At 32.7% G+C, this 27,935-nt stretch overlaps 1 protein-coding gene across 1 annotated transcript; it reads left to right on the top strand.

Annotated features, from left to right (window-relative positions):
• Positions 1-15,571: 15,571 nt before the first annotated feature.
• On the top strand, positions 15,572-26,521 carry LOC111001862 (ionotropic receptor 75a-like). Its single transcript, XM_022271902.2, has 9 exons — positions 15,572-15,624; positions 17,063-17,190; positions 17,437-17,494; positions 17,690-17,802; positions 18,191-18,399; positions 19,442-19,486; positions 19,886-20,070; positions 20,590-20,716; positions 26,355-26,521. The coding sequence occupies exons 1-9, from the start codon at positions 15,616-15,618 to the stop codon at positions 26,519-26,521; spliced, it is 1,041 nt and encodes a 346-aa protein (XP_022127594.2). The 5' UTR covers positions 15,572-15,615.
• Positions 26,522-27,935: the final 1,414 nt, after the last annotated feature.

The following is a 27,935-nucleotide window of genomic DNA, read 5'->3' as shown; positions in this document are numbered from 1 at the left end:
CATTTTAATTTGTACGTATTGGTTGAATGGTGTTAGTGAATTCAGTAATCGTAATGTGAAGGACTGTTAAAAGCATTCATGAAAATTTTACTAAAATTAAAGTATAATGATAATTCATAGAACATTGAACTGAATTTATATTAATTTTAACTGATTCGATATATTGTGGATTAAGAAAAATTCTATGAAATATCGAAATATTATATTACTTATGTATGCAACATAGTTTTTGTGAATTTTCTATTGACTGTATTTTTCTAGGAACTTAGGTTTCGACGAGTTGTGTCAGGTCAAAAGCCTGTCAATTTTGGAGTCTTAGATCATATTCTATCTCAAAATTACAATCACGTCTAGAGCACTGCCAAATATCTCAAAGTTCATACAGACAAAATAGTTTGACACCTTTTGTAATTAGATATATGTTTAATTAACGTTCTAGAAGAGTTCACTTGTTAGTTTCTTAAACGATGTTTTCCTTCGCCATATAAGCAAGTGTAGGGAATATAGAATATATGGAAGGTAAAAGAAAAGCAAGATAAGGTCACACCACAGATAGCTTTTGACAAAGGGACATTATTTATTTATTTATTATTTATTCTTTCATAAATTCAAGAAAAGAGCGTGGGCAGCAGTACTACTTAACAACATGTAAGCCTTCTGTTTGTGTGCCCCCTGATACATTAAAAAAAATTAAAACCGCATAATAATATGTCCGACGTTCATTTGAGTAGCAATATAAAAATTACATGTAATTTTTTTTTCTAATAACATGAAACCGTACCTGATAAAGCGTATTCCAGGGGAATTCGTAATCTAAAAACAGGAATGAAGAGTATTTTCGAAGGTATTCCAGTAAATTGTAGTTTTTAGCAGACCACAAGCGACTGCGACAGATTGTGGAATTGTTTTTTAGTTTATTTACGAAATGAAACGGCTTCGTCCGTTGGGGCTCGATTTGAGTAAATATTTTATTACAAAACAGCTTTGAAGCGTGAAGCTGTTAGACCTATGTACCTGAATTTTCTTGTGTTTTTTTAGAGGAAAGAAATACAAGTTTTAGGATGACTTGATTGGTCAAAGAGCAAACAGAACAATAGTAAATCAAATCAAATTTTTATTTTATTTTGTACAGAAACAGAAAACAGATTGATTAGATACATACACATACACACTAAACAACATTTGAAAACCTGTAATCCAATTACACCTGTACACAGCATTTTAGTAGCATCTTCAGTGCTGCTTCACTAAATATCAACCACACAACATACACATATTAAACCTCATGACAAAAAAATATTAATTAATTACAAGTAACTTAGGTTGCAAGTCTTCACGGTAAATAATCTTTTAAAATTCAGAAATACTATTGTGAAAAATATCAACATCAGAACACACAGAATTAGAAATAGTTTATTTGCTAGAATACTGGTACAATTAGTTACATATATTACGTATTATATATGACATTATGAAATAAGATTTTTTGATATTTATTTTATAATTATTCAAATCGTACCAGTATCTTAGCAAATAAACGATTTCATTTCATTTAATCAATAAAGTATAGTTTACCGTAAATGGCATAACTGACCTCATTTAATCCTACTTTCTAATAGGATAACTCATAGGGCTGCCAAAACTGAAATTTAACCCGTTCATCGCTCTAGGGAATCAATTTGAAAAACAAAATAGTTTTGGCACGAAGTTGTGGGGAATTGTTGCCAAGTGCGGTCATTGCAGCACTGCGCAGCTTACGGATACCTCTGTGCAATAAATACAACATTTGCTTATTTTACGATCAATAAAAATCAAAATCATTGGATCCTTTCAATTGTTATTTGTTATCGCTTGTAACAGTGTAGTACAGTTCTTCTCTTTCGTTCTACGCACTTGATTTGAGAGCTAGCAGTAAATGTAAAATTAGATGCATTTAATGTATATCTCATTGTTGACGTTCATAAGTGTATATGATGTTATCTACATGAATAAATGATTTTTGAATTTGATTTTGTAAAAGTCCATTTTGCTAATACTAACATAAGGTGTCTTTCATATGCTTACAGCGAATTGTATCTTATTGCGGCCTGAATTACTGATCGTTAGGAACACAGACGACAAAAGGTCACGTGGCCCACCAACCGACAACAAACAAATAGGACAAAAACCGGTGGAAACAGATAGTCCGCTTCAGATGCTTTGTTGCTGACCACGACTGTCAGACATGAGCACTTTGATTAAAGAGACATAAGGTATCAAATATTGTCTCAGAATGTTTCACATAATATGTGAGAAGTTTTACAAAATGATTTTCTACATCGACATTGGTTGTTAGGAAAATGCAATTTTCATATATCTTGAAATTTTGTTTTTAAGTATTGAACTTAAGAAAAAACTTGCAGCTAAGTAATACAAGTTCTTTAAAGCATTAAAATGCTACTATTTACTTAACGCCAAACTTCGACAGCTCAACAAAGTCACAGTTAAATATAGTCTATGCATATAGGTATCGTTTACTTATCAAGCCAGTAGTGGTCAGCGTGAGCCTCTCGCTGGTAAAAATAGGTTAAAAAAGGTAAATATGGTTGTTTAAAAGCTAGTATGTATCACGTACTTACTGTTTAATATAATTATTAATAATCTTAGATCCTGTTTAAAAAATAATGTTTACAGGGTATAGAGATATTTTTTATTTTATTTATTGTGAACAGCAAACTTACTTCCTATAAATAAAGTTTTTTTACGTCAGTAAACAAATAACAACATTTCAATCTCAATATATCTGTCAACTAAAGCTATAATCTAAGTTATACAGTTATAAAAACTTATGATATCTACAATATCTATAGATACCTAGTGCAGTTGAATATGGTTTTGCACTGTTAAAACATTTCAATATTCTAAAATTGAATGTTTGTTAGAGAGTCTATACATCAACTACATATTTTGAAAGAGAGTTTTAGCTCTGAACGCCCAATCGACTGCAAGCTTGTTTGATTCACGACCCGCTAATACTCAGGGGTTTTAATATTCCATTTTAAATAGGCCATTTCACATTATACGACAAGTGGTGTTACGTGTCTTGGATGCGGATTCATAAAACTATAACTTATAGCTCTCGTTAAACGAACGTAATCTTTTGTCTTTGTCTGTCAAATTGTGGTAAAGCTGTAATGAAAAAGACAGATAAGTGCTTAAGTTAAAACGCTACAATAATGTCTTATAATAGAAGGCGTGAGGATGTGTAATTATTTATTCAGTTACCGTGTAAATAATGTGTTTAATCAATTTAAAAGGGCACATCACAATGAGGCTAGATGACGGAACTAGGACGGCTGTCATATATACTTGCATCTCGTTCGTGGCATCTCCTTGAGGACTCTTTGGCTCCAAAGACGACGTATCAAATAAATGCAATCATTGAAGCGCCTTTGGATAATCTGTAACATACCTGTGTTCTCACGATGATTATATTTACTGCGCAGTGTTAAAATACATTGAAAAAAAATCAATTCTACATTTGAACGTGAAACGTTAATTCAAGATATCCATGCCATTGCACTGTCCTTACTATGAAACTGAAATACACACACACAATAGAACTGATAGCAAAATTCCTTCGGGTCGGCCATTAGTGGTTTGACTAGTGGAAGATCCTCCCTTTGCTCGAAATAAGAGTAGCAAAAATATCGACAATTAAGAATCGTATCGGATCAATGTCGTCAATTCTAAAGTTCACTCAAGTTTTAGGTCGACCTTAAAAGTTGGTGAATTCGAACATTGAGATGTAAATTATGGTGTCATTTCACGTGTTCACTGTACATTACTGTGCGCATTGAAATTTATGTCTTCGCAAATTGAATGGAAAACTCAGTTTTCAATGTATTACGTGCGTAAAAGTTTTCCTTTGTCTCTTGTCTTGGTATATTTATGAATCACTGCATATATTCATAACTATGATAGGATTCCATTCGTGGGATTACTTTTACATTATTGACGTAGTATAGTGATATATAAAAGTAGAATCCATAAATGGTTTTTCTTTTTTATTTAAGAATTGTTTCTTATTGAGGGATTGGGCCAGACAGAAAAAGAACGAATAAGAATGATACAGAAATCTGAGTATCATAACCTTGTATATAAGCGCCATGTTAAGTATTGAAATGTTGACGTACTTTTTTTTAAACTCAGGGCATGAGAGTGAGTTGTATCTTTGTGTTGAAAATGATATATCTTGAATATCCTAGTGAAATTAGAACTATGGTCTTTTTTATAGTGTAGCGGGAAAACGTACAAACCCAAAAAATATTACAAGTATATGTGAAAGAATACATATGAATTTTTTTATAAGATTTGGTCATTGTACGATAAAACACCGCCTTTGTGGAATCGTGACTGGAATATTCACGCGGAAAAGCCATAAAGTGGTGATAATGTGTTTCGGCGTCTATATTCCGATATGCTTTTAAAATAGTGTATACCGATGCATAGAATCTTTATGTTACTATCACAGAGATCTAGATTTTCAAACAATAGTTGTTTTCTAAGCGATGTTCAATACAAAATGTGATAAATTTAACATGAAAAAATGGTTATCTGTAATCAGTAAAGTCGGTTTATGGACAATAATTTTACATAAGACAATATTAATGAAAAATAAATGAAGAATAATTCAACTGGCGGCCTTATCGCTTTCGAGCGATCTCTTCCAGGCAACCACCTGTGAGTGAAGGAAAAATAATGTATTAAATTACATAGTGTAAGCAAGAAGTGCAAAAATACATATAACATATAGTTATTAAGAAGAAACTAAACAGGAACAAAAAAAATAATAGTTTAAATTAATGACTTGGAATATAATACAAATAATAAAAGGTATAGTAATTAATACAAACATTACACAAAATTATGAGGCAGTATTTTTTCTTTGTCACAATTAGAAAATAAAAAAATTTTGCATTTTGATGTGGGTAGCCTATATTTTATCGCGGCCTACCGTCATTATTGATATTCCTTCATCTTTTGTGAGCTAGATAAGTACTGTTTTAGATAGCAATATGATATTTAAAATCTTAACGTTAATCTGCCTTGATAAGCAAACATTTACTAAAAAACTTAAATAAACTTGTAAAATTTATGTTCACCATAATGGTCATATGTTTTAGAATAGATTGCCATAGAAAATGCATTATATATGATATGGTGTATATAAGTAAAAACCAACGCACATCAAATGTGTAAGCTTTAAAACTATATGTAATACTTTATCTACTTATATTTAATACATAACTGTATTCAGGGCCGTTAAATAAAATAACATTCGGTGGGAAATTGTAGAACCTTTGACATGAAATATTAAAGAGTGAAATGTTTTTATGATACCACATTTTCGTCGTCCTCATCAAAAACTCATCGATAGACCACTGGACCGAAACATTACGACGCTTCGGTTATTTCATCGCTTCTAATATACGTATTTTATATATATTATTTAAGGAAAAGCTTTTTGGCATATCAGGCAAATATTTTTATCTCATTCTCAAGTCCATCCTTTTTTACTTTACGAAAATGTATACCAGTGATGTATAGTGAGTCGGCCTAGACCATCCCATCCGTGCTAGATCGTAAGAGTGGAGGCTGCAACCGGAGGTGGACTTGGCGTCCTTTAAGAAAAGAGCGTATCAATTTTAATAGGACGACGTACTTGTGAGCCTTTTCCCGTAATGTTAGTGACCATGGGCGGCGGTTTCGCTTGAGATCAGGTGCGCCTCCTGCAAATTTGCCTCCTATTACATAAAACAGTGGAAGTTTCTTGTTACGTCACTCAAGACATCATACGAGTATTTTATACACACATGGTAAACGAATATATATATATTTGTTTACCATCAATATACTAGCTGACTTTGACATTACTAACGTAATTTATTTTCCTCTGTTAAATAAGTTACTGAAACATGTGGTTTTGTGAGCTTTGCTCATTTCATACGAGAAAATAGAACCAAAAAAATTTCATGTTAGTCTGTGAAATCCCAGCAGATCTGGTGATCTCGTTATTTTTAACTATGTAAGTTAACTTGTGACGAGTATAGTAGCGTGGCTAACTAGAAAAACTGGGGACTTTTAATTAAATAATGCATGACTTTACGTATTAACTCACGAAACGGACTGCATTTGTGAGTGATTTTTTATAAAATGAACGTAAATTTTTGATTCAAAGGCTTGGTTAGTTGTTATTAAGAGTTTTCTTTGCCCTAATGTCGTATGTTTGAACTCTAGCTGTTTACGATTAAAATTGAGTACCAATCGGGGCATGTACCAGAAAATAATGAAAACATTAGAAAGTAGAAATATATTAAACCCATAAACCGACAATGTTAGGTATTCCTGCTGATCACTATCTAGGAACAATCTTTCTTATTTACTATACATTAAAAAATATATGTAAACTATGCATTGAAAGTTCGGTATAAGATAAAAATGTATAACACTAAATTATAATTTAAATTGCTTCCACAATATCTTTGCAAGTGGAAAAGAAATAAAACTCTTAAGAAATAATCTAAACTTCACATAGATGAAAGTTACCACCGAAGAAAATTTACATCAGAATACAAAGAAGCCATTTCAAAGGAAAATGTGTTCGTGAATAAGTTTACCGATATCATCTCACATTGTATACATTTTAGTTATAGGCAAACAGGCAGGAGTCTCAATAATATATAGTCTAGATTTAGTCGTCAACATTTGTAGTAATTAGTAAGGTTTATTTATGTTACAAGCAAGCAATCATAAATTAATAAATATTCATAATAAATTAATAAATATTTAAATAAAGATATTAAGAATGTATAAGAACATAATTAACTATAATCAAGCCTGTCACAACAAGATAAAATGTCAAGTATGAACATAAGGAATGCAATAAAGATTTGAATTCGACTTTCCAGGAACATTTAAATTATACCTAACACCTTTACAATCCCTTTATTCATCAGAAGATGGCAAGAATATACTAAAATTGAATAAGATTTTATAAGTAAACAGTTGTAAAAATTAATTAAATGACACTAATAAATTTCACAGATTTTTTATCTTAAAACTAATATCTGTACTAAGTAAAATCTATTTTCTGATTAATTTGGAGGATAAAAATCTGAAGACAATAATATTTTTTTTGTAATTAAAAATAGTAAGGCTAGGAATGAAAAACGATATTTGATAAATGTCCACTACTACCACGGTTTCATAATTCTTTCATCAAAGTTTTAAATCGGTTTTGTACAAAATTGGATCTGTTTCGTCAATCATGATTTTTCAGTTGTTTTTATCTAACAGTAACATGTGGTTTAAACAACATGTGGTATCACAAGTAAATGAATGATCTATTCGGCTTATATTTTTTCGGATCTGATTACAGGAATTCTGTTATCAGTTTCTTAGGTTCTATTGCCTTGCAATTTAAGGTCTCTTTTGTAAACGTATTAATTAAGTAGTGCAAGAGCAAGAATATCCATGAGCTTGAAGATTCGAACCCGTCAGTGCATCAATGGACATTCTGTCGTTATACGCATTTAAAATTCGCTCTAACGTTGAACGAAAACATCGTGAGCTAACCGGCTTGCTTTTCCCAAGAAGTTGACGGCGTGACACACGCAAGAGCTAATCACCTACTTGCCTATTATCAAAATGAATGAAAAACGAATGATCTTAAAACAGATAGAGATGCCGATAGAGAGCCGAGACCTTAAACGATTTTAGAGTAACTGATTTTTTAACTTTTAATCTTAAACATTAAACACGCCATATCATCGACATAGCCACACATTGGTTTTAATGTGTATAACTTATTGAATTCCCTAATGTTTCTTATTAGGGGCCAATTGGTGCGGCTAAATGAATAAATAATTATTTTATCAAACAATAAAATTTCTCACATAAACTAAAAGTTACAGCATACAAAGTTATATCAAAGGTTTTTTATGATAACAGCGAAACCGATTACCGTGGCAGAGTCGGTTCGCTTCATTACTCTGAGTTTATTAAAAAAATAATGATGTTTGAGTCTGGAATTGGTGAAGAATTCCGAAACTCATTCAATTTGAAGCGGTATTCCCGAACCGTGGAGTAGTGTGACCATCATTATGTTATAGTTTATATTTTTAACAAATTTTACTCTAGTTTACGTAAGGTACAGATACCAGCTATACTTCTTGAGCATTAAACAAAGGAGTTGGAGAAAATTTGCGCATCGGAAGCAGCGCCGGACACAAACGTTAACTGATTTACCAAACACGCGATCGACACGTTACTCTCCCGCCACCCTCCCGCCACCTCAGTAATACCTAAAAATCACACAAGTTCAAGTATCTGGATTAAGGAAAATAAATCATAATATTTATTACTGACACACAAAATAAAATTAAAATATTCTTAACTTATATAATAGTTTTAATTAAGTATAATAAAATAGTTAAATTAAAATGTTCCACTAATAAATCAATTTCTCAAAGAGAATTCTTTAATCCACGACTTGCTTTAAGCGGTGTCCATTAGCTTGGAGAACCTTACTTATTTATGTGAAAATATGGAATACTTGACATAGACTAATAATACTCAATAATAATTCTAAATCAATACCAACGCTAATATTTTAAAGCCGTCTTGTCTCTCTCTATCTATCTCTATCTCGTCGTGCTATATTATTTACAAGGCCAGGCAACGCCTAATAAAAATAGTCACGTGACAAAGCAAGAGCGAGAGCGACTACAGTAGGGTGACCATGGAGAGAAAAGTGATCTTATCCCTATGGTCACCCTACTATAGTGTCGCAGCGATGTATACAGCAATGAATCGGTATTTTGAAAACTATTCGGAAACGATTCATTCGCCGTTCAATTGTCCATGCCGAGTACAGAGCACAAAATAATTGCTTCATTCTTTTGTTTCATAAATACCAAAGAACCTGTACCAAATACGATAAAGTTGGGCGAGGGCAAATTACCAATGTTTTGTCGTAGTTTTAGCCTAGCCCATATTATTAAGCTAGAATATGGAACGCAGTATAATATTTCTATAAACTAGAATAATACTATTCCAATTTGTTCAATAAACATTAAAAAATTTATAATGTATAATAATTTGGGTAAAGTTAAGTTCAGGGCCGTAATAAGTAATTCATCTCGCGTCTTTAAATCTGAGCATATTTTAAGAGCAATTCGTTTCGCTTCGATTTGGCCCAAAAGGCTTGGTTAAACATATTGAAATAATCGACTAGGTCTGAATAGAACTCATAAATAATACATATTATATATGTATATTTATGTCTAAATATTTGACTAATATTATATTATGTCTTTTAGTTTCCTTTTTACCGTCGTATAATTGTTTAATTAGCGCTATATTAGACTAATTAATTTAATCTTATAAATTCATTTCGAATCGAATTAATGAAAAGTCAAATGTTCAAAAGCGTTTATATATGTACACAGGAACCTTCTTTTTCAATATTCTATGTTAAAGTTCGAGTACAATATAAAAACGACAATGTAGACGAAAATAATCTTAATATTTTTTTATAATATTATTGAATTTAAAATGTGTAAACTTATACAACCAACGAACAATGTGTGATACATGTTTACATTATGTTATTTTTTTTAATTTATGCTACCACACGTACTGTTTATATTTCACTCAAATTTTGTGTGAGGAAACGCAATTTATTTTAGACAAACTCAATTTTCCCTGAAAATGTATCTTGATAACGCCTTGTTTACCCATTTCTGTGGCCAATGTTAATATAAAGGTTCTGGATTCGAATAAGGGAAAAAAATAAAGTGTTGCACCTATATAGTTAGGTTACACTGATTAATTCGAGTATATTTACTATATAACTACTAACTTATCTTTTAGATTCCCTTAAACACACATATATTTCTATCATTTCATTCATTATAGTGTGATTTTGGCTAAGGGCTCGTTCAAACCCTGCAATTATTTTCCGAACTTTGCCACAGTCTGGTCTGGTCTGATCTGTTAAATATTAAAAAATAAACAATATTATATACGCACATGGCAAAGGCTTAATTAAGAATTTATATAGAAATAGCATAGCTTATTTAAAAGTCGTTAAATATTTCTATGTGATAAATATTTTGAAACGATTGCCCATGATTGCCCTAACTAAAACTACCAATTTTTCTGCTATCCGTATCAAATTTCAGTCGCCATGTAATGCGGCTGCTTATTGCCCGTTAGAACCAACAAAATAAAGCTTCTATCTAGAACAATGCCGAAATTCAACCAATTTTTATTTAAGGATTGAACAGTCTAGAAAGTGACTTGAAGATTGACAGGAGAGAGATTTAAATAAATAGTAATATAGTGGGACTATAAGATGGGCCCTACAAGGATATTTGCTGCAGATTGCAACCGTTTTTTGATTTTTTCAAGTTTATACGCAAGTAGGGGATCAGCCTTGCATGACACATGTCATCGCTTTTCGAGTCTAAGGTATGTCAGTTTCCTCATGATGTTCACCTTCACCGAATGAGCCCATGTCAGATGCGCACATACTCTAAAAAGAAAAATACATTGATGCACCGCCCTGTTTCAACTTGAGTTAGCGTGTTGTTCGCACATTAATGTAAATGCATGAACCTATTTCACCCAGCCTTGCTGATAGCGGTGAAAGGATCGGTTTTCTTATAATCCTTTATTTCATTACAATAAATAACTAATTTAATATTTGATGAGGAGCATGATGTAATGGTTGCAAAGAAATACTTAAAACGATCTTCTTGGCGCCTGAGTGTAATTCAATATTAAAAACCAGTTATTTTAAAGAGCGTACCAATTCTTAAAAGGCTGGCAACGCACTCGCGAGCCCTCTGGTATTGAGAGTGTCCATGGGCGGTGGTATCACTTAACATCAGGTGAGCCTCCTGCCCGTTTGCCCCCTGTTCTATAAAAAAAAATACAAAGGCAAATGGTTTACGTTTAAAAATTTCCTTTGCTATTTTTTTATTCCTTTGATTGTCATCTAATGTCCAATAATAGCTTTTACAATAAAGGATAAATATAAATCAGAGGTTATAAAATTGCTTTGAATTGACATCATTAAACGTGACACATCGAATGGTAAACAAAGGAAATTTGACAAAGTAATTCTGTTTGGATATGCAATCATAAAAGTCCTTTTGCGCTAGGAAAATCAACTGATTTTACTTACATAAGTATGTTTTTGTTTCATAGTATTAATAAAAAACAGTGTTGGCCTAGTGGTTTCAGCGTGCGCTTCCCATAGGTTCGATCCCCGGTTGTGTATCCATACACTCTATGTGGGCATTTAACATTCGTTCGGACGGTGAAGCAGAACATCATGCGAAAACCGGCTTGCCCAAGACCGAAAACATCGACGGAGTGTCAGGTCCAGAAGCCTGATCACCTACTTGCCTATTAGATTAACAAATGATCATAAAAACTAATACATAAATCTGAGACCTACAAACCTGTAGATCCACTGATATTTATTGTAGTATTAATAAATTGACAATTATAATTAAAAGGTTTTTTCTTATAAATTATATTACTAAATATCATTACAAATATTTCTTAGAGCCGGTTATGCACTTGCCAGCTCTCTTAGGCTCTCCACATCTTAGCCACCTGCCCCTTTGCTCCGTTACATTAAAAAAATAAGTTTTCTACTTATTTAAATAACCTTTACTTTTTTTTAATTGCTTTCGCCTAGGCTTAAGAAAGTTGATTGGGGTAAAATTTAGAGAGAGAGAGAGGCAATTGGAAGATGCCTATACTCTGTGTAAATAATTTGTAAATATTACATCGAATAAGTTCTCTTTTATTTTTTTGGCTGAAGACGGTTGCGCACTCTCTTTTTATTGTTTTCTTTTCATATATATAAATGTATTGCGTACACCTGGTATTCAAACGACAAAACGGAAAAAGTAAATAAAAATGCGTTCAGCAAATCGCTGATTTAGCTGCTTTAAGAGGCCATAAGGAACAGACATACTAACATAAATAAGATATATTAGATCAGTTAAGTGTAATACAATTGGTCTTATCATTTGATATCGCCTATCAAAACCTTCGCTGAATTTGATGGCCTATTTCAAGGGGATATCCCTAGCCACTTTTGTGGCTGATTCACAGTTTTAAGTACCTGGTAAGTTGGGAACGTTGTTAATAGACAGTCGATTTTAGGTTTTTATACCTCACACGTTAACGAGACTCCAACATGAAGTCATGCATTTAAATCCCAGCTATGCGATGACGATTTTACGAGTGATTAATTCAAACGACAAAATAGTAAAAAAATCTAAATAACTTTGACCCAAATTATATTTTATTATATATTGGTCCAATGAATTATGTATACAGATATATATGTATGCAATTGAAGGTTTATATATCAAGAATAGGAAATATCCTGGTGTAAGTCTCATAATCCTTAATAATATAATTACACAACCTCAGATACACATAACAGATTCCAATACGCCGAAAATATAATAATATCAGCATTTGTCCTAATCCACAACAGACACAAAAATGTTTATGCAATGGATGGATAATTAATGATGTAATTAAAATACATCTAAATGTCAAGCAATTGCGGCCACATGTTGATAATATTCCCTCTTAAAACCTCCTTCATACTCGTGGTATATTTTAATGCAACAGACGTACAATACAATTCTTTTAATTATAGTCAAGTGCACTTGCTTTGACATATATAAATGGTGGCTTTAATTTATATCTCTTTGTGTGAGGCACAATGCGATTTCAAATAGTTTTGTTGTATCTTGCGAAATTTTCCATTGCATTTAGCCAAGAATCGGCGAAGATCGCAGTTAGTTATTTTCAAGAGAGAAATGTTAAAACTGTATGTCTGCTGTCGGGATCTAATCATATAGGTTGGTGATAATTTAAAAAACCTCTTTGAAGATTTATAATCTACCACAAGGAGTATTAGAATGTAGAATTTACTTATTTTTTTCTTATTTTTTCTTACGTATTGAGAAACCATCGAGAAACCAATAATTTGCATTGCGCTGTGTCTGTTCCAAAACATTAATTTTCCACCGAAACCGGTGGAAGCAGAAAGCCTGCTCCAGACGCTTTCTTATTGACCACGAAGTTCAGACATGAGCAGACGGTTAAAGAGAGATATGTGATGACAGACAAGTATACTTAAAAATAATGAAATAATATTTTATGTAATATACTTTTGACAAATATTATTAAGAAACAATTATATTAGAATCTTATATATATTAACATATATAATAAACTTTACAAAAGTTCCTACGAATAATTACAATTCGTAAATTCAGGTACAGTAATACCCCGACTTACGCTACCTCGACTTACGCGAATTCGGAGTTACGCGATTTAATTTTCTCGTCTATTCGTTTTTTGTTTAAACGCCGCGCAGTTAAAGTCAAGGCGGCGTTTGTTTCTGACTCCGCCCGTATTATTATTCGTTCAGTTTACAACAGGCACAGACGTGTAGTGATGTAAACTGTGTAGGATAGTGATGATGTTCAAGAGCTTGTAACACACAATGAGGAGGTCACAAATGATGAGGTCATATCATTGGAAACTTGACAGAAGCCCTCAGTTCGATTGAAAAAGGGTTAACTATTTTGGAAAGCATAGACTCCAATGAAGAGCGCATTTCTGTTACAAAACATGGAATTAAAAAATTACTAGGATGCTACGAGGAGATATACGGGAGAAGAAAACGACTTTGTAATTACAATTTATGAAACCTTCTACATCAAACTAACTTCGGATTGCGTTTATACACTCTATTAATATAGTTTGTCATATTATCTAGAATGAGATACTAATTATTTCCTAAATTATTGTTTTATTTAGTCTCCAGTCCCAATTAAACATACTTTGTATGTCTTTATATGCAAATTTGTACCCCGACTTACGCGAATTCGACTTACGCGGATAGCGCTCAGTCCCACCTATCGCGTAAGTCCGGGGTATTACTGTATTCAATTTACCAAAGAAGCCAATAAACATTCAATAACAGTTCTGCAATATATAAATAATGACAAATCAAAGAGCAGTTGTCAACGTCAAATTAACACACACACAGGCATTGTATTAAATACAGATTATCCAACTTTTCAAGATGTACTGGTTAATGTAAGTATATATTTATTAGTGTTTAATGTAAATGATTTTTGCATAAAAATTAGATTGAAGCACCTAAAAAGGTGGTTGGTACTAAGTGCTTCCGTCTCTTTTTGTCAAGTTATGTTTACAGTATAACGAAACGAGATAGAATCGCACTCGAGTTATGTCCAATTAATATTTATGTTGCAATTGTTTTATTATAAATATATATTATATATATTGAACATTGGGCAAATATTCAATGAATGTTTAATGTCTACAAAATCAACCAGACCTATTGACTCAGTCATAAATTATAATAACAAAATTGATTAAAATCACTATATATATTTGATAATAAAATTGTTTCAGGCCTCTGAAAATAATATATTTGATTCAAACCACATTTGGTTAATTTTTCATGAAAATAATTCGACTGAAATTGACACAATCTTTTCAATTTTAAATCTATCAGTTAATGTCGATGTTACCATTGCACAGCGCATGGGTAAGTTATTCAGATTTAACATATATTTTTATTCTATACTTGAATTTCAGGTTTCGAACAAAATTAAGTAATAATGTTTTAAAATAATTTTTAAACATCTCATTGAAAAACTTCCTACATTTTGAATAACTATTAGATAATTACCTACATACTTTTCGTTTTACATAAGAAAGACAGAAGTAAAATAAACTCGTCCGCGTGTTCCGCCTATATGATAACGCGATAAGCTCCAATCTACCGAACGGATCTATCAAAAGATTCACAGGCTTTAACCAAAAGATTGTATCATTTCTGAGAAAGTTATTATGTAAATAACTACAATTAGTCCAGTGGCGCCACGACTCTTAAATCTGTGTAGTGATTTTTTTTTAATAGTCAACAAAAGGCCGGCTACGCACTTGCCTTCTGGCAATGTCCATGGGCGTTCGTGTAAATTAAAATCAGGTGAACCTGCCTGCCCGTTTGCCTCTTGACGGAGTCAATTTATGCTTCATGAGCACTGGCCGTGTAAGACGATATAGATAAGTTATATTATTATTAGATATTATTAGATATACAATAAGTTTCCATATATTGTTATTATATATTGTCTAATGGGAAGGTATACTCAAAGGGCAATAAGTAAAATGGAGCTCCATCTTAAAGTGGGTCTATAGGAAATCCCTCTAACATAATGCTTTTCTTTAGATTCAGGTTACACGCTATATGATATATTTAACTTTGGTAAAATACAGGGAGGCAATATACAAAAAGAAATTACAGGCCATTGGAGTCAAGAATCAGGTGAGCGAAAAGGTTTTAATCAATTATCGATTCAATTACAAGTTTCAAAGGTAAAATCTAATTATGTTTAATGTAAATTATGCCTTTTCTGCGTAGGACTAATTGTGAACAAAAGTTTCAAATACATAAGAAGATTTGATTTTCAAAGACTTGCACTAAGATTAATGATAGTGGTACGTATATAAAATATACCATCGAGTCTTTATTAATAAAAGGGTCTGGAACAAGTGCTAGAACTAGAGAAGGCTACTAATTAATTTGTGATATGTGTTATAAATATGTGGTTTTTGCCATTTTGAATGATGATTGGCTATTTTAAAAGAGTACCGAGAGTTATTTAGGCCATCTTTTTCTCTCGGCCTACACCCTCTGTCTTCTTTGCCAATAAGTGGGGATGTCTGCGATACAAATTTAATGACGTTTATTGAGTGATACCTGTATCTTATATTCCGTAATAAACATATTTTATTTTGTTTTCAAATAAGCTAATTTTGATTAAAAGGAACAGACATCCTTTTTACTCAGAATTTAGCAGGATTTTTATTGATATTTATACGAGGAATGTTCAATCTAAAGTGATAATGCGATACATTATCCTGTACTGTACAATAGTTAATAACAAATAGTGGCTATACCACTATTTGTTTTTATGTCTGGGCTATCCCAGAAATTAAAAAAAAGTCTGAGCATCAGATTTCTGAATCTGTTTTATGATCATTTCAATCCAATAGGCTTCCTGTGCCTGTCACACGCTGTCGACTTTTTCAGTCTAAGACATGGCTGTTTGCTCACGATGATGTCAAGCGAGTGTTAAATGCGCACATAGAATGAAAGCCCATTGGTGCACAGCCGGGGATCGAACCCACTACCTCAGGGATGAGAGATGCACGCTGAAGCTACTGAGTTAACACTGCTCTGCAACAAGGCCAATAGCCAGAGATTAGCTGATGTAATAAGAAATGAATTTGTTATTGTTTTTTATAGAAATCATATTTTGTATGTTTGCGATATGACGGGAAGTGTTCCTAAATGGATTACATTGGAGTTATTAAAAAATAATAAAACAACCTGCCTGCGTAAGATAAATAGCGTTACAACAAAATTGATAACAATATATAGTTATCTGAAGATGTAAAATAAGTAATCTGAATGTCGGCTTAAGAAAATTAAGTATAATCGTAATATTTTACGATTCACAAAATAATGTTAGAATGACGTGTAACACAAAATATAAGCATAATATAGCAGTTTAATAAGCTGATACGCGCAGTAGTTTGAGATTTGGAGAAAATAACTAATCTATTTTCAAAAGAGTTCAATGATGGTGCCCTGTCCGGAAGCCTATTCCAGTCAATATATGATATAAAATTAAAGAAATGTACTATAAATTTTACTCGAAGAAAGTTTTAATAAAATAATTATAAATACGAGAAATAATCTCGACACTTGTCAAAGATGGCAGAAATCGGAAAAGTTTAAATTACTTAGGAGTTTTTATTATAATTTGTTGAAAAAGGCACGCATTGCCGTTGCTTAATTTGTTTACGCCGATTTTTGGAATTAATTAATCTTAATAACTAATAAGTTAATTTATATACTATTTTTTTCAAGTATCAAGGTAAACCCGAAGAATTTCGCCCTGAAATAATATTAGAACGGGATGTAGCACCGGGTATATCTTTGGTGACACAGACTAGCGGCATGATACTTAACGAATTGGCAAATATACATAATATCAAGTAAATAAATTATTTTTAATCACTAGAGACCATTTAAGTTTTGTTATGGTTGTTTAAGTATCCCTAATTGTAGGAGTTTTGAAAACTGTACTTGTAAATAAAATCTATTTATCAAAGATTGGCTGTACATTATAATTAATATTTTATATAAGTAGTAATATTATAACCTTGAGATAATAAATGTTATAAAGAGCTTCGGTAGCTATTTGGATTAAAGTACTTTGTTATTAACATATTTTTTTACAGCTTCAATTATAGTATATGTGACAGATGGGTTGGAGATTATAAAAGAGAAAGTCCAAATGTGAGTGAATATTAAAAATATTTTTAATCTATGACTGGCTGAAATTTTCAGAAACTAATTAACGATGTCTTTAGTAAATAATATAATCATAAATCAACTTCCTCGCCTACAAACACATTTATTGTACCGACAATAGAAGCCAGAACCTAAGTATATACAAGTAGGTCTTTTAATTTATAATAAAACTTGTTACAGGCTGTGACAAATTCTTTGTATTTTAAGGAAATTGATATAACACCAACATTACGTTTTTTACCTTCTCATATGGACTACTATGATGTTATACACCAATATGTAACATATGCTGAGTTAGTATTTTTTTAATAATGACTAAATATATTTTATATACCTAATATGCTTTATAATTGCTATTTTAAACTATACAGCATTATCATGACTGATTATTAAATATCGTAGATTTTAAATAATTAAACTATGTATAAAAAATAGTAGTGTTAGTAACAATATGATTTTAAATAATTTTACTTTAACTGACTTTTTTCGTAATTTCCCAAAAAAATATAATAAAAAATTAAAAACGGTTTCCTCACGAACCTTAACCTTTCGAGGAAGTCTATTTGTGCAAGGCCGGGGATCGAACCTACGACCTCAGTAATGGGAGTCACACGCTGAAGCCACTACTGTTGTAGTGAAGCATTACTGCTGTTCAATTCTAATACAATAAATAATATTTAGAGGTAAATACTTCTACCGCATCCCAACTACTGGAGTGGGTAAGTTTGAAAACCAATTCCTCACACCATTTACCCGAGATGTCTGGTTAACTGTGATCGGAGTAATATCGTTATGTGGTCTTGGCCTGTTATTGAGCGCAAAACTGGAGAATCGACCGAATTCAGGGCATTATGCGTTTTTCTCAGTTGTGGCATTATCTTGTCAACAATGTAAGTAATATTCCATTAAAAAAATAAAGCTTTGTAAAGTGCATTTCTCATACCTAATCCGCTGTTTTTTTGTTTTTTTACCAATAAGCAAAATTTTAATAAATTAATTATACATCTTAATATATATATATATAAATTACTTGTCACGTTGTTTGTCCGCTATGGACTCCTAAACTACCGAACCGATATAAACCAAATTTGCACACCGTGTGCCGTTTGATCTAACTTAAAAAATTGGATAGCTTACATCTCAATTTATACCTGCAATATTATTTTATTGCAAATATTTGTTTATTATTTGATACAATTCTATCAGATGGCACTGTGTTAAAAGTACCAACGTTTCGCATAAGCTACCTTTCATATAAGTTCTCCTACCGTTTCCCTTGAATAGTTTACAACTATGATATATAACAAAAGCGCTTGGCTGAGTCGGATGATAATATATATTATGTTTTTTGTACTAATTATGTTTACCATTATTGTCATATATTGCAGAGAAGAGAGCTTGTAACATATACTATTGATAATAAATTTACTTATGGTGAACGTTAATAAATAAAAACATTACCTGTGAAAGAAAAAAGGTCTCAAAATGCCGAACCGTTTTACAGTTTACAGTTATGAGATACATGTAAAATTTAATCGGGCCAAGTCGGTTACTTCAGTCCCTACTTAAGGGATCTCTCTTATGTTATTACGTCATTAGGAAACCTAACAACATCTTATAGTGCCCATATCAATCTTACAAATCTTTTATGTTCAATGGTTTCAGACATACAAACTTAGTATCAAAATATTATAGAACACTTAAGACTTTTAATGAACATTACCCTAGTTTTAGTATTGTAGACAATTAAGTCAATACATTTCTCTCTCTTGTGAAATTTATTGTAGAAAACAATAGATTAACTAGGAATGCAATGTCATATATATGTTATGAAAAATATACAAAAATACAAATATTAATAAGGTCACTATTAGTTGTTTATTTTCGTTGCTTTTTTTTATTAAAATACTTAATATCGAATATCTCTTTCAGTTTTTGAAGATATAGATGACAGTGTTGTAAAGAGGAACTCCACGGGTAATTATAGTAAAACTTATCAGCGATTTTATTTGTGTAAAAATAGATTTTATTGCAAATATAAAAATGTATACTTGACGTACAAAAATCAAAAATTTATGAGGGATCTGTACCTGAGAACTGGAGAAGATGTGAAAGGCATGAACCACCGCCCATGGACACTCGATGCCAGAGGGCTCGCGAGTGCATTGCCGTCATTTAAACAATAGGTACACTTCTTGAAGGACCTTTTAATCGGAAATACTTTAGTGGGCAGCAATTTCCACAAAGAGGTGATGCGTGGCTAAAATTGCCTTTAAAATGGTCAGTTGTGGAACGACGTACATCGTGGTGATACAAAATACCATTTATTCTGCCTTATCGTCCGATGTAATTCTTCTTTCTTCTTCTTCCTTACAGCTCGAAAGCTTACTATTCTAGTAACTGGTATATCATGCGTTCTGATTTTCAACTACTACACAAGCAGTGTCGTCAGTTGGTTGCTGAACGGACCACCACCATCCATCAACTCTTTATGGGAACTGATGGATAGCCCTTTGGAACCGATCTTTGAGGACGTTGGTTACACCTGGTCCTGGCTTCAGGTACACTATTTGTTAGATGTTTATAACGAAAACACTTATTATATTATCGCATACTGTATTTCTTGAATAGGTTTAGTTTTATTAGAATAAAATTGTCCCTAAATGTGTTCGCACTAAAGCAATGACTATTTTTTAAATTGGTGATGTTCACGTCTATATTTCATTATCAATTTAGTTGAAGTCATAAAATGCGCATGAAATTATAATATTAACTTTAATTATTTTTAAAAATAATAATTTAAATGGTGCAGGATAAAGTTTTTGTGCCAGCACCCTATTAACTAGACAAATTCATTGATTATTTATTAATATTAACGGTAAAAGCCTAGGCCTAGTCTAGGGTTGCCTGGAAGAGATCGCTTGTTAGCTATATGGCCGCTATAAGGTGTTTCTTTGCAACGAAGTGTGAATAAATAAAATTAAATAAATAAAAGCGTTTTAAAGAAATTATAAAAGATAAATCAATCAATGCTTCAGAGAATTTATGAAGTGCACTTGTTTCTAAATTAAATCTTACAGCTACCCGATTATTATTACAATAAAAAGAACGCACGCGCTGAAGATGTTTTAAAGAAGAGAATTAAAAAGAAAGGAAACTTAATTCTTACAACCCCAATGAAGGGTGTGGAAATGGTTAGAACTGGAGGTAAATATATTTTTATGAAAATTAACGATTTTAAATAGCATATACTATATCACAATAAGAAGCTGATTTTTATTTTTATTTTTATTTATTTGGTGCACAAAACACATTATAATCTTTACAAAAATAAACTTAAAACTAATAGTTATGAACAGGATTCTAATGTAAAACCATGTGCACACTGCAAAATTAATGTTACATCAATAAAAGGCTCATAACTAACAAAGGTAACATAGTAAAAAAAAAACAATAATAATAATAATAATAAGTTCCTCGACACCAATTTAACGTAACGTTAACCAGGACCACAAGGGTCAGCACTTAACCTACGATGGAGGATGTCTTTAACGACACTAATGAATTTATTGATGTTGCGACAGAATATGTCCACAAGTAAGTGGTTGCTCTTTGCCATCTCGTTATATTGACGAGCCATCCTGGTCAAAGGGTTGTAAAAAGAGATGTTATTCTTATAAGTTTGAAGGGAAAATAAATTGACTTCGTTAGCTCTACGGGCACTAAATCTAATGTTAAGGCTAATGTGAGCTAGTAGTTCGGGAGAGTCTATAATGGAGTGGGTGATTTTGTAAAGGTAAACTAAGTCGAAGACTATGCGTCTGGATTCTAATGGTTGAACTTTAAATTTCAGGAGTCTATCGCAATAATTTAAGTTAGACCGGCCAGGTTTTATACGATAACATAAAATTCTGAGAAATTTCCTCTGAATTCGTTCAATATCGTCAATGTGCACCTTATAATTCGGCGACCATATTGGACTACCGTATTCTAATATACTTCTTACGAGGCTGAAGTATAAGTACAAGGTGCTACGAGGATTTTTAAAACCTTTTGTGGATCTAAGAATAAAACCCAGTAGATGGTTTGCTTTAGACGTGATGTGACTATAGTGGGCACGGAATGAAAGCTTGTCATCGAACAGGATACCTAGGTCTTTTGCAACATCTGATCTGTTAACTAATTGACCATCTATGACGTAGTTCCATACGATTTTGTTTCGTTTATTAGTAAACGATATGACAAAACACTTGTCTATATTTAAATACATGTAGTTCGTCTTGCACCATAGTGATACGGTATTGATATCACGCTGTAATGTTAAGCAGTCATCTAAATTAGTAATAGAAGTAAATATTTTTAAGTCATCTGCATATAAGAGACAATTGCAGGACAGTTGTTGAATAAGGTCATTAATAAAAACTACGAAGAATAATGGCCCTAAGTGGGAACCCTGAGGTACTCCCGATGTAACTGCGATAGGTGCAGAGATGAAGCCCTTTAACGCAACCAACTGAGTTCTAGAGTCTAGGTATGAGCAGATCCATCTATATAAACTGCCGTGGATACCATGTGACGCTAACTTATGACAGAGCAGATGGTGATTTACTTTGTCAAAAGCCTTAGAGAAGTCAGTGTAAACAGAGTCAACTTGGCCACCTGTGGCAAACACTTGACAGAGAAAGTTTTTGTATTCCAGAAGGTTAGTGACCGTAGACCTGTTTCTAACAAAACCATGTTGCTTGTCTGAAAGAACAGGCTTAAAATGACTAAACAGATGAGTATACATCACTGACTCAAATAATTTAGCAGCGCAAGATAAAATACTTATCGGTCTATAGTTTTTACAATTGGACTTATCACCACTTTTATAAATAGGTATTATGTGGGCAGTTTTCCAGCGCTTAGGAAACACACCACTAGTTAACGATTTATTAAAGAGAACACATAATGGAATGGACAACTCCTTTCCGCAACTTTTTATGAAAATAGGAGGCAGAAGGTCAGGACCCGCCCCTTTGTTAATATCCAAACTATCTATTTTACGTTTGATATCTGTTACCGTAATAGAAAAGCCAGATAATATATTAAAATACGTGTTATTTACAGCACCAGATTGGTCAGTGTATATAGTTTTATTAGTTTTATCGTCAAAAACTGAACCAAAGTATCGCGAAAAAAGGTCACATATCCCCTGACCGTCTGTCTCAGAAGTATTTTCAAGTGTCATGGTGTGAGGCACTGAAATATGGCCTTTACGATTATTCACAAATCTCCAAAATGATTTTATGTCCTTGGCCAACGAGTCCTCGATGGATGCGATATACTTGTCGTAACAAATCTTGGTAAGAAATTTGCATCTCTCCCTCAGCAAAGAGAAAACGTCGTAATCGCGGGGATTCCCAAACCTCTTAAACCGTTTATGATATAAGTTTTTTTCTTTATTACATTTAATTAAGGATTTGCTGTACCAGACTGGATAAGATGAGAATTTGCTACAACAACTTGGTGTATTTCTTGATATTATTTCAAATAAAAGCTCATAAAAAGCTTCGGTGCACTCATCAATACAAGGGGACGATAAGATTTCGGACCAGTTCACAGACTGGAGTTCAGATTTAATGTTTTCAAAATTACATTTAGCAAAATTAAGCCGTTTAATGTTAGCGCGTTGAAGCCCTTTAGAAATCTGAATCGGAGAAAGAGTAATCAAAATTGCGGGATGATTTTTATCTAACAAACTTAATGCAAGTGTTTCATTGACACTTATACAATCTATATTAGAAAGCACCAAATCCAACAAGCGAGCGTTTGCATTTGTGATAAAGTTATGCTGTTTTAGATTACACAGTGACATTAATTCATTTAGTAGAAGGAGCTTCTTACTCGGGTTAGGGGAAATTGACAGAGAGGGATTAATCGAATCAGAGTAATCAGGTGTGTTAAAATCACCAATTAATAAGAAATTATCCAAAGGGAAACGATTAAGAAGTAAATTTTGGCAATGGCTATAAAAGAGTTCAAGCTTGTTAATTCTAATATCAGGAGGCAAATAGCAAACACATAAATTTATGCGAGAAGTGTCACGTGCTTCAGGAATAAGAGTAACCCAGACATCCTCCATATCACTATCCCACGATGCTTGACGGATGACCTGGTATTTTTTATGGACGGCGAGTAAAACTCCACCTCCCTCGGTTTTAGCACAGGAGGAATCCGCACGATCTCGTCTGAAGAGATTGTAACGGGCGTCAACAACTTCGCCATCGAAAACACTCATATTTAAGTTCGTTTCCGTCAAGCATATAATATCGAAGTTAGAATTTAACAGATTTAAAGAAAATTGAGTTAACTTGCTACGAATTCTGTTTACATTTTGATAAAATATATTAATCATTGTGGAAATAACGTGTGATTCAGTATATAAAAACAAAAATTGATCAAGTAACTTACTAAGCAATGATAAACAAACAAATTAGTAGTAGTAATAACAATTATGACAATTTAGTGAAGGAATCATGACTTTTAATTAGAATGGCCGGGCTTGATTCATCCTTACGAACATAAATTTGGCCATATCGCACCCAAACAAACCTGTAGTTCTTGTCAGTAGAAAATTTACGTGCCGCACGGTGTAACTCTTTAGCTTCAGGAGACAAATGTTCAGACAAGTATATCCTGCTCGACGACGAGCCGCCAATACCAATATCGGTAGTAGATAGTTTGGTGTCAGGGTGGGACTTATTGAAGCGAGTCAACGCAGACAAGAGTGTATCACGCTGACGCTGCGTTGAGAGGGTAACTAGTATGTTTCGCGGCCTTTTGGAGTTTGAGTCCATCTTAGCTACACGACGACATGCTTTAACATCACTCTCAGATACCACAACATTTAAACACTCACAGAGTTTTTTGAATAACTCCATCAGATTCTCAGTCTTGCTTTCGGGTACCTCGTGAATCTCGAGGTTTAAGTCACGTGAAATCTTTTCAACTGTAAATAAACGACTCTGGAGTTTAGATAGCGTGTTTTGAGATTTCGTAAGTTCAGTCTCGAGTACCCTGATTCGATTGTCTTTGTCTGCAATATTTGACTTCAAATCATTTTGTTCTAAGATGATAAAATCCGTTGTCGTCGTGAAGTCAGCCTTTACCAACTCAACAGCTCGGCTAACCTCGTCGGTCACCATGTCCTTCAAGTCCTTTCTAAGCGCGGACCGTAGATTTAGCATAAACGATGAGTCAGGGGACAGTTTCAAGTCTATAAGTTTGCTAATACTGTCCAACGTAACCGGCTGCTTAGAAAAGTCAGCGCCTGCAGAAGTTTTCGTAGCAAAATCACACTCCGGCTCTTTACACGTCGTTATATATGAGGAGGCGCTTGGTGATTGGTTATTGCGACCCCGCCGGACAGGAGTATTATCGTCATTGTTTTTACGCCGAGTTACATTCTGACACAGAGGACAATTAAGTGATGCCAATTGCTCAGCACTGAGCTGCTTAGTCGACCCGGCAGCAACATCAAGGCATTCATAACAAAACTTGCGTTTGCAATTATTACACTTTAAAAAATGATCGACATTTAATACGTTATTACAGCCATGGCACTTCATAGCTTGATTAGATTCACTATTATTCACTTCACTGATTTTACGTATTCTGTATTACTTCAAATTTGACTTATAAAAGCTAACACTATTGTTAAAAATTGAATAATAACACTTATAACACGGCTAATAATACTTTTAACACGGCTATGGACTACCTTCCCTCCTGATTCCTGATTGATAGGACCTCTATTTAGTTTAATTAGAGTAATTAAAAAGGTGAAAAAAAAAACGTTTGGTAACCGAAATATTTTTTTTTATCAATGAACAACGGGGAAAATCTAAATATATTAATAAAATAATAACAAAAAAGACTTGCATAATTGGTTTTTTATTAAAGTACACCTCATCATGTATAATTAATTTTCTTCAGTATAAGTTATAATTTATATGTTCTACGACAATAACGGTAAATTTAAATTCCACAAATTCTAGTTTTTATTAATATTTTCATATTTAAAAATACAAATTCGCTTAACAAAGTGAAATATGTTAACAATGCTTTTATTAAAAAAATATATAATTAGGACTAAATAATATCATTATTTTAAATAAAATTCGTGAACTATCTAAGACAAGAACAAGAACGAGGTAATATTTTTAATTATAATAATACTCCGTAATAAAACTCCTTACTGAAAACGAAAGTAAGTTGAAATTACAAGAAAACTTAGAAGTTTTAATCATTACCTCCAGAATATAACGAGCCAGTTCGTTTATCAAAGAGACTCTTGTTTTATTATAGTTAAGTCGACGGAACTCAAGACTAAACACAGAATATTTTAAAGGGGTTAATTTTTGTTCTCTAGACTCTTTGTTATACGTGAAGTCAGTGCATTTAAGCTTTGTTTAGCCTTTGTTTAGTTTTTCATACAAATACCATGAATTTATAAGGTTTATATAACAGAAGTCTAATCTACCATGAGACTTTTATCTGTTTAACTCTTTTTGGGGCGGGATTAAAAAATTGCCCGTTATGCCTGTCATAGACCATCACGATGTTTTCCTTCACCTTTAGAGTGAATTTGATGCGCACATATAGTCTATTGGTGATTGAATTTTCAATCTCAGGGATGATTATCGTACGCTAAAGCCAATAGGCCAACACGACTACTTAATTATATCTGCCTCATTATAATTGTCATGCCTATCCGACACATTTGATTTATCGGCGGGGAATCAACTAGCTACGCTTTATTTCTTAGTAATTACTACATCAAGGTCGGTTATATTCTTTTCAGCATATGCTTTCCACTGCGATGCGAACAGTGCTAATAAATACATAGCGGAAACTTTCACGCCGAAAGAGCTCTGTGATTTGGATTCTTTGCCTTCATTTGATAAAGCACTATTGTATACATCGGTTCAGAAAAATAGTCCTTACAGAGAGTTCTTTATTTGGAGGTAATCTTGCAGCTTCACTCTTTCGTCCTACTACTGAAAAATTAGTGGCACAGCCAAATATATGGAGATAATCTCCAATCTATTGAATTCAGTTCGATTCAAAACATTCACTAATCATTTTAAGCAACATCTAAACTCTGACATAGAGAATACTAGTAAGGACTAGTTCACTTTCTCTTTGAACTATAAACCCTTTTCTATTGTGTATAATAAAGTTGGAATATAAAGATGTAAATGATGTCGTATTTATAGTGATGTTATTAAATTACGAATCGTGGATTAAATTGAGCTAAGTAACAAAGTTGTGTCTAACACAAAACATGTTAAACACAACTTTGTTACTGTAGCACGATCTCGTAGCGTATCACTACGAACGTGCTATGAGAGATCGTCTACACTTTAGTGTTACAGTGGTCTACTCCACTTAGATAAGTATATAGATATACGGATAATAAAAATTTAATAATAATAGGGTCGTATTGGCTCTTCATAATATATTTTATATGACGTTTTCTAAGCCCAATTTAAAGACAGTTATTTCAATATTTGTAAATGTCGTATACATTATTATTAGATATCAAAATCGTGGATATTTGCTGTCGTTATATTCTCTAAGAATATGACAAGATACAATTGTTCCATGTGCCACATACGAACTCGATTTACCTGCATAATCCGCCAATGTTTCGGGTTTTTTCTAACTATGATAATAATTATAGATGTTGCTATTTTCCACTTCCCCAAAGAGGATCTGAGAAAATATTTGAAGAGGCGGAAAGACTTTGTTTAGCTGTAACAATTATTTTTTTTGTTTCATATATATTGTTGATCTATATAATCAGTTTTCTTTGGATATTGTCTCAGTGTTTTGTTGTATATGTTGCATACAGATATAAGATTATTAAAGACAGAAAAAAATGTTTTATTTAGTTGTCGCTTAAATAATATGATTGTATTAATAGGCAACAAGGATTGTATTAATCATAGCGAGCGTTAATAAGCGCTTATATTCCGCTCCTAACTTATTTATTCCATTTTATTATTTTTTTTTTTATGGAATCTCGCTGTTGGCCTTAAGGGCCTTTACAGCTCAGCGCGGGCTGTTTGGCGAGCTTAGCTCAGCCTGAATGGGTGGGGTTCCCGCGACTCGCGCAAGGGCGTCTCCTGTGAGATTCGAACCTCGACGATTTTAATAACTACAGGGTTTAGTAGTTATATTCCTTGTTGCATATAAAAAATAACCTAATTTCTTATAGTTACGCTCGAATAGCTGAACAAGGAATAATGAAATTAATTCAATCTCGAACGTATCCTCGTGTGATGAAATGTGAGGGGAGTTCTCCAAGAGCCCTAGCACTGGGAGGCGCTGCTCCGGCATTCATAATGCTTGCTATCGGATATGTTGCCGGCACATTTAT

This window comes from Pieris rapae, chromosome 17 (assembly GCF_905147795.1).
Source record: "Pieris rapae chromosome 17, ilPieRapa1.1, whole genome shotgun sequence".
Taxonomy (NCBI): Eukaryota; Metazoa; Arthropoda; class Insecta; order Lepidoptera; family Pieridae; genus Pieris; species Pieris rapae.
This window is presented reverse-complemented; position numbering and strand designations above follow the sequence as displayed.

What these genes read in the sequence shown, in the direction of transcription:
- LOC111001862 (XM_022271902.2), top strand. An exon ending in CAATATGTAACATATGCTGA is followed by an intron (nt 17,803 to 18,190) that starts GTTAGTATTTTT and finishes AATAATATTTAG; the next exon opens with AGGTAAATACTTCTACCGCA. An exon ending in GGCATTATCTTGTCAACAAT is followed by an intron (nt 18,400 to 19,441) that starts GTAAGTAATATT and finishes TATCTCTTTCAG; the next exon opens with TTTTTGAAGATATAGATGAC.